The following is a 7,794-nucleotide window of genomic DNA, read 5'->3' on the forward strand; positions in this document are numbered from 1 at the left end:
GAAACTGAGAAATTATAATAAAATGAAATTTAATTATTACAGTTTTGTAGGCTGGGAAGTGCAAGGTCCGGGGGCACATCTGGTGAGAGCCTTTTTTTAGTGGGAACTCTGCAGAGTCCGTAGGCGACACAGGTTATCCATGGTGAGAATGGCAAAATCCTGCAAACATGGTTCCTCCTCTCCTTATACAGCCACAAGTGCCACTCCTGTGATAACTCATTCATCATCAACCTACTAATCCATGAATGGATTAATCCATTCATCAAGACAGACAGAGTTCCTCACGATCTCATCACTTCCCAAAAGCCTCACCTTTCAAATACAATAGTCTCAGTAGGGGGATAAAGCTTCAGTGAGTTTTAGGGGGGACATTCAAACCATAGCATATGTCCTGGATATTATAAGTAATTAACTGGTTAAAAATGAATTTAAACCAGATTATGTGGAAATCTATTTCTCAAGAATGGAATTTTAAAACCACAGGATTATTTTGATTGGGGTGTCTTTCTTATTCCATGACATAACAGAAGCTGTCTTACTCATTACTGAATAATCCTAGAGATTTAAAATGTGATATGTAATATAACATTAAATAGAAATAATTCTTTAAGCAACAGAGATCTAGTTTTGGAGCAGCGTGTTCTTGGATTAGATTTAGTGAGATAATCTTTTTGAAAATGACTGACATACAGTACTAAATAAGTGTTTGTGTCTTTCTTACCTGTGGAGACCATACCCGGTTCTATATAATAGACTGCCTTGGGATGTGGTCTCTGGTATAATTTCTTAAAGCCTTTTTAAAGTCAGACCAACGTGAGTAGAATGGACATCCGTCCTGAGAAAGAAAAACTCACTAGTAGAATTTCAACAATACCACATTTGGGTTCTCTTCTTATTCTAGACGACCTTTGCTGCCCTTTTATGAGATGTATGTCCAGCAATTTTTTAATGTACTTACAATTTTGTATAGTGGGCCCAGAATCCTCATCTTGGCATAAAGTTCCTTATAATGGGGCTCCCGACTGCCTCTCTAGTCTCAATTTTTGCTAATCCCAAGACAACAGATGGTAAATTGATGATTAAAAACACATACACACGGGCCGGCCAGTGGCTCACTCGGGAGAGTGCGGTGCTAACACCAAGGCCCCAGGTTCGGATCCCATATAGGGATGGCCGGTTCGCTCACTGGGTGAGCGTGGTGCTGACAACACCAAGTCAAGGGTTAAGATCCCCTTACCGGTCATCTTTTAAAAAAAAACAAAACACATACACACAAAAATCCCACAGCTGGTATGGCAGTGCTGAGAAGGAAGCAACCGGTGGTTAAGCTCAAAACACAAAAATCCCACAGCTGGTATGGCAGTGCTGAGAAGGAAGCAACCGGTGGTTAAGCTCAAGATAGTGGGAGAGGGCCATCTAATGGCTAAGCAGGAGTCACCTAGGCCCAGGCAAAGTGGAAATGGGTCCCAGACAGTCGGGAGGTCTTGGGTGAAGTCAGGAAGTCATAAAGGGGCAGGAGGGTTTTTTTTTTTTTTTTTTTTAAACTCAGCCAGTGAGCGAACCGGCCATCCCTATGTGGGATCCGAACCCGGGGCCTTGGTGTTATCAGCACCGCACTCTACGAGTGAGCCACGGGCCGGCCCAGGGGCAGGAGGTTTTTATAGCAGCGGGCGAGGTCGGGTGTCTGAGATTGAAGCCAGAGAAAGGGGGAGTGACCGTGGGCGGGAGCTTCAAGCCCGGCTCGGAGCCACGCCCAGCGGTGCCATCTCCCGGTCGCCTCCCCTGCCCCGCCGCCTAACCCTGCTCTGGTGATTGCTCCTCCGGCAGAGGCGGCGGCAGACGCGTCGACGCGGCCCCGCCCTGCGGCGCGTCACGCGCGGTGGCGGCTGCCATGGCAGGAAGCGAGTCGCCCCGCGGAGCCGGCTCCACGCCGCCGCCCCCCAGCGACTGGGGGCGCCTGGAGGCGGCCATCCTCAGCGGCTGGAGGACCTTCTGGCAGTCGGTGGGCAAGGAGAGGGCGGCGCGGGCGGCGCGGGCGGCCTGCCCGGAGGAGGCGGACGAGGGGGCCAGTGCCCTGACGCGGCTGCCGGTGAGCGTCGGCCACAGGCCGCGGGACCGGGCTGGGCCGGGGACCTGGGGGACGGGGTGCCTGGGTCTGCCCCCGGCTCTGCAGCCATTCCGGGCAGTGCCTACCCCTGAAGCAGCAGTTGGCCAGAAAAACCTGGGCTTTGACCCCTGGTGCTTCGTAGCAGCGACGCTCACCTTCTCGGGGTTCGCTGGTGACCATCCAGATCATTCTTAGGTTTCCACCCCCAAACAGGCACTGGGGTTTAGGACAGGCACCCTAAACGTCGAGTTAAGGAAATAAGGAGACCGTTCCCGACTTTCTGGTTAGCTTGGGAACGCGTTCCAGCGGCTGTGTTCTCAGCTTCTGTCATCCCAGGCTCAATGTATTGGGTCACACTCTTCGAGGACACCGTGGCTGTTATTTTGCCGTATACTTGAAGTAACAAAACTGCCACTCAGGTGAAAATAAACGACTAAGTTAGAAGTGCTTCAAGTTAGATCGAACCACAGGATTACACACATTTATTGTGGAACTTTTCAGCTAGGTTGGAAAATGGAGAGAACAGAAATGCTCTGAAATGTTTACAATACTGTGTCTCATTTGGACGATTGCCGCCTCCCTCTGATGTCCATCCCAAATTGAAACTGCAGGCTTAGAAACTCCAAGTTTGTCCCCCTTGCAGAGGTTCTTTAAAAAAATGTAATAGATTATGTAAAGGAACTCACTTGAGAAATTTACTCTTTGATTTCATCTAATGATAGAATCAGAAATTTGTCAGTTTGATAAAGGTTTTATTTTGAAAAGTAAATTATTTATGTAACTAGTTTATTTAAAAGTATGTAGTATCAAAATATTTATGAGGAGAAATTAAAGAAACTGGTTATTTTGCTTGAAAAATATCAGGGCAGTGGTTGCTTTTTCAGGAATGTTTTAGTGTGTCAGAAATTGTGTTCAGTTATGATTCTTTCCTGATGGCAGGAAAATAATAGATTTAATTACTATTAAAATTAGATTTAATTATTAAAAATACTGTTTAGTTAACCTTTAGTTATTTGGTATAATAATTCTTTGTTAATTGTTTAATTTATCGTCAAAAAATAATTTTCCAAGATAAATCGTTCGTTCCTTTTTCCTACCTGCTGCTTTCTTCCATTTCAGGTTGACATACAACTATATATTTTGTCATTTCTTTCGCCCCATGATCTGTGTCAGTTGGGAAGTACAAATCATTATTGGAATGAAACTGTACGAGATCCAATTCTGTGGAGATATTTTCTGTTGCGAGATCTTCCTTCTTGGTCTTCTGTTGACTGGAAGTCTCTTCCAGATCTAGAAATCTTAAAAAAGCCTGTATATGAGGTCACTGATGGTGCATTTTTTGACTACATGGCAGTGTAAGTACCTAGTTTTATGAATTAAAAAGAAGATATTACATTTTACTGTGTTACTAGTCAATAGTCCAAGTTGGTCCTAGCCTTGCTGCTGATGTTGCATGGATTTTGGTCTAAGTGTTCTCATCAAAATTGGGGGTTGAGTTAAATGACTTTTTTCATAGGGCCCTTTTGCTTTAACATTTTATTTTCCTGTGGTGCCTAACCAGTATTTGAATAATTATAGATAGTACAGATGGCAAGAAGTTAAACAATTCTTAAGATTCTCATTAAAGTGCCTAAAGGTTAAAGTGTCTATAGAACACTTGTCATTTTGTTAAATAGAAAATACTTTTCTGTAACCAGAAAAGGAATGGCCTGAGATTAGAGAGCAGTTTTTTGGCAGGGAAGAAAAACCATTTTCAGGGCTCTGAGACATGATTTTGTTATCACCCAAAAGCACTGACATTTTTGAATATCATGTAGATGAGAGAATTAATGTTATCAAGCAACTGCAGTGTATTGGATTCTGTGGTGGATGTTTTCTGTATTTTTACTCATTGAATCCTCATGCAACAAGATCGTTTTATCTTTGTGTTATGAATGTAGAATTGAAGTTCAGAGAGGTTAAGTGATTCGCCTAAGGTCATATAGCTTGTAATCTAAAATTATTCAGATTGGTACCCCATCACACTATCTCAAAAACTTAAAATGTCAATGGATCTGGATATAACTTTATTGAGAACCCCAAATTTAAGGCATTGTAAAAATTAAAAGAATATTTTTGCTTTAGGTAGGAATTATTTCACTGAGCTAGATTCAGTAGCTCCATAAAGGATTGTTTTTCAATTTTAATTTAAATTATTTAGAGCCTTTCCTTATTCCAGTCCAGATTCCATTATGCCAGGTTTTGTGATACTACTTGGTCAAAATGTACATGATCTATTATATATAATATCAGTAAGTGCCACTGTATCTCACTTACTGGACAGTACTTCCGTAAATGCCCTCAGCCAACCATAGCATCAACTTTATCTGATGCTATGGGACCAGATTTTCCCCAAGAAATAGTAATAGTCATAGTAGCTACCATTGATGATTATTTCAAATCCCTACAACCCTGGATTGTTATTGCTAAAATAATACTGGTGAAGAAACTGAAGTTGAGACTATAAGTGGCTTATACAACTAGTTAAAATGGTGAGGCTTGGCCAGGTCTATCTAGTTTTAATGCTGTTTTTTTTTTTTTTCCTTCATGAATTACATGGTTCCTAATAAAGATGATTTTGTTAGGTTAGTGATTGTCTTAATCAGCATGATTTATTTAAAGGACCTAAGGTTTTATTTTGATTTGGGTAACTTTGTTTTAATTTTTTATAAAATGTAGAATTGCTAGTTTAGCAATTTATAACTATTGAAAGAAACCAAATTGTTCTTTCAGGCGATTCTTAGTTTGCTAGGTTTTCTGTAAGACACATTTGAGCCTCCCTTTACATTTACACTTACTGAACTGTTACATTTGAGGAGCTTAATAGGAATACCTAAGAAATTTGGCTATACTGGTGTCCTTAGTAAATTTTTTTTTTCTTTTTGCATCTAGGGACATTATACTATCTGTGTAACATATCTTTAGTGCAAGGTTTTTCGGTCTTAGCACTGTGGATATTTTGAATCAGATGTTGTGGGGGGGGGGGCTGTCTTGTGCATTGTAGGATGTTTAGGAGCATCCCTGGCTTCTACCCACTAGATGACTGTAGCACTGCCTTCTCCTCTCCATTTAATCATTTTATCCTTTGTGTCTAGAAAGTACTCAATTAATTACATATTTTTGAATGAATAAATGACTGTTTTCTATGTTAATTTTTTAATTGTGACAATTTTATACAGCTATAAAATGTGCTGTCCTTATACAAGAAGAGCCTCAAAATCCAGTCGTCCTATGTATGGAGCTGTCACCTCTTTTTTACACTCACTGATCATTCAGAATGAACCACGGTTTGCTATGTTTGGACCAGGTTTGGAAGAATTGAATACATCTTTGGTGTTGAGTTTGATGTCTTCCAAGGAACTTTGCCCAACAGCTGGTTTGCCTCAGAGGCAGATTGATGGTAATTTTCATATTAATCTATATGACATAATTCAAACACTTTGAGCTTGATATTAGTGTTAAAGAGAAAGTTATCTTTTAATTAAATTCTTTGCTGTAATGAAATATAGTAATTTGGTGAATGGGAACCCCCCAGGTCTCACTGGACTGAAAGAATCAATTATTATAAGAAGTAAATTTCCTCTTAATTCTTAATTCCTCAAATTTGTATTATGTAGAATTTAAGAGTATGTGAAAGTAAATTGTTTATATTGTTAGGATATTGTATTTGTACAGTCGATATCACTTTTACCATATTCTAAAGGAAGATTAGCAAGAATCATTCAGCATCTACGTGCAAAGTATTTTGATATTTATTGGAATTGCAAAAAAAGAGCTAAATTATTACCTTTTCCTCTTTCTTTGAAAAAAACAACAAAAAAAGAACAACGTGTAATTACTTGGCAAGGCAAGATATGTAATAAGCATAAATAATAATATAATCTAGAGTTAGAGGAAAATTTCAGTGGGGGTGGGGATGTGTGCAGGGAATGGGGTGGAATCTTTATGGAGAGTGACAACTGTTCTTTGGAATATGTTGACTTTGGCAACTCTGGGAGATCACTAGATGACTGTAGCACTGCCTTCTCCTCTCCATTTAATCATTTTATCCTTTGTGTCTAGAAAGTACTCAATTAATTACATATTTTTGAATGAATAAATGACTGTTTTCTATGTTAATTTTCTAATTGTGACAATTTTATACAGCTATAAAATGTGCTGTCCTTATACAAGAAGAGCCTCAAAATCCAGTCGTCCTATGTATGGAGCTGTCACCTCTTTTTTACACTCACTGATCATTCAGAATGAACCACGGTTTGCTATGTTTGGACCAGGTTTGGAAGAATTGAATACATCTTTGGTGTTGAGTTTGATGTCTTCCAAGGAACTTTGCCCAACAGCTGGTTTGCCTCAGAGGCAGATTGATGGTAATTTTCATATTAATCTATATGACATAATTCAAACACTTTGAGCTTGATATTAGTGTTAAAGAGAAAGTTATCTTTTAATTAAATTCTTTGCTGTAATGAAATATAGTAATTTGGTGAATGGGAACCCCCCAGGTCTCACTGGACTGAAAGAATCAATTATTATAAGAAGTAAATTTCCTCTTAATTCTTAATTCCTCAAATTTGTATTATATAGAATTTAAGAGTATGTGAAAGTAAATTGTTTATATTGTTAGGATATTGTATTTGTACAGTCGATATCACTTTTACCATATTCTAAAGGAAGATTAGCAAGAATCATTCAGCATCTACGTGCAAAGTATTTTGATATTTATTGGAATTGCAAAAAAAGAGCTAAATTATTACCTTTTCCTCTTTCTTTGAAAAAAACAACAAAAAAAGAACAACGTGTAATTACTTGGCAAGGCAAGATATGTAATAAGCATAAATAATAATATAATCTAGAGTTAGAGGAAAATTTCAGTGGGGGTGGGGATGTGTGCAGGGAATGGGGTGGGATCTTTATGGAGAGTGACAACTGTTCTTTGGAATATGTTGACTTTGGCAACTCTGGGAGATCCAAGTAGAGCAATCTACTTGAATGGAGGCAGGGATCTTGTCATCTTTACTTTTAGCTATGCCTGTGGTGCCAGGCATGGTAGTTACTCTATATGTATTTGGTGAATGAATGTATGAATGACTTCATGGATTACTTTATGCATCCAGATCTCAAGAGCAAGATCTGAGCTAATAATCAAGATTTGGGAATCACATGGAGTGAGAGAGATCCATAAATGACAAGATTGAGGAAGGAGAGACAGTGCTACAGATGAATGATGTGTTTCCAAGTAGAGCAATCTACTTGAATGGAGGCAGGGATCTTGTCATCTTTACTTTTAGCTATGCCTGTGGTGCCAGGCATGGTAGTTACTCTATATGTATTTGGTGAATGAATGTATGAATGACTTCATGGATTACTTTATGCATCCAGATCTCAAGAGCAAGATCTGAGCTAATAATCAAGATTTGGGAATCACATGGAGTCCACATGGACTTGGAAGTTTTTGAGGATGGAGAGGAAGATTGTTGAGCCAGGTGTTGAAATCTTCAGTGAATATTTGGGAGAACGGGTTATTAAAAAGGGATCCATAGGGCCGGCCCGGTGGCGCACTGGATAGTGCGCCGCTTGGGAAGCGCGGCGGCGCTCGCCTCCGAGGGTTCGGATCCCACATGCGGACCGGTTCCCGCTCACTGGCTGAG

At 39.9% G+C, this 7,794-nt stretch overlaps 1 protein-coding gene across 1 annotated transcript in view; it reads left to right on the plus strand.

Moving 5' to 3' along the window:
• Nucleotides 1-1,891: 1,891 nt before the first annotated feature.
• The window catches only part of FBXO4 (F-box protein 4), a 23,033-nt gene continuing 17,130 nt past the window's right edge, over nucleotides 1,892-7,794 (plus strand). The window contains exons 1-3 of the mRNA XM_008591241.1: nucleotides 1,892-2,089; nucleotides 3,227-3,462; nucleotides 5,326-5,546. Coding sequence (XP_008589463.1) covers nucleotides 1,892-2,089; nucleotides 3,227-3,462; nucleotides 5,326-5,546 — 655 coding nt within the window. The remainder of the gene's footprint in view (nucleotides 2,090-3,226; nucleotides 3,463-5,325; nucleotides 5,547-7,794) is intronic.

The sequence above is a fragment of the Galeopterus variegatus genome, unplaced genomic scaffold (assembly GCF_000696425.1).
Source record: "Galeopterus variegatus unplaced genomic scaffold, G_variegatus-3.0.2 Scaffold6779, whole genome shotgun sequence".
Classification (NCBI taxonomy): Eukaryota; Metazoa; Chordata; class Mammalia; order Dermoptera; family Cynocephalidae; genus Galeopterus; species Galeopterus variegatus.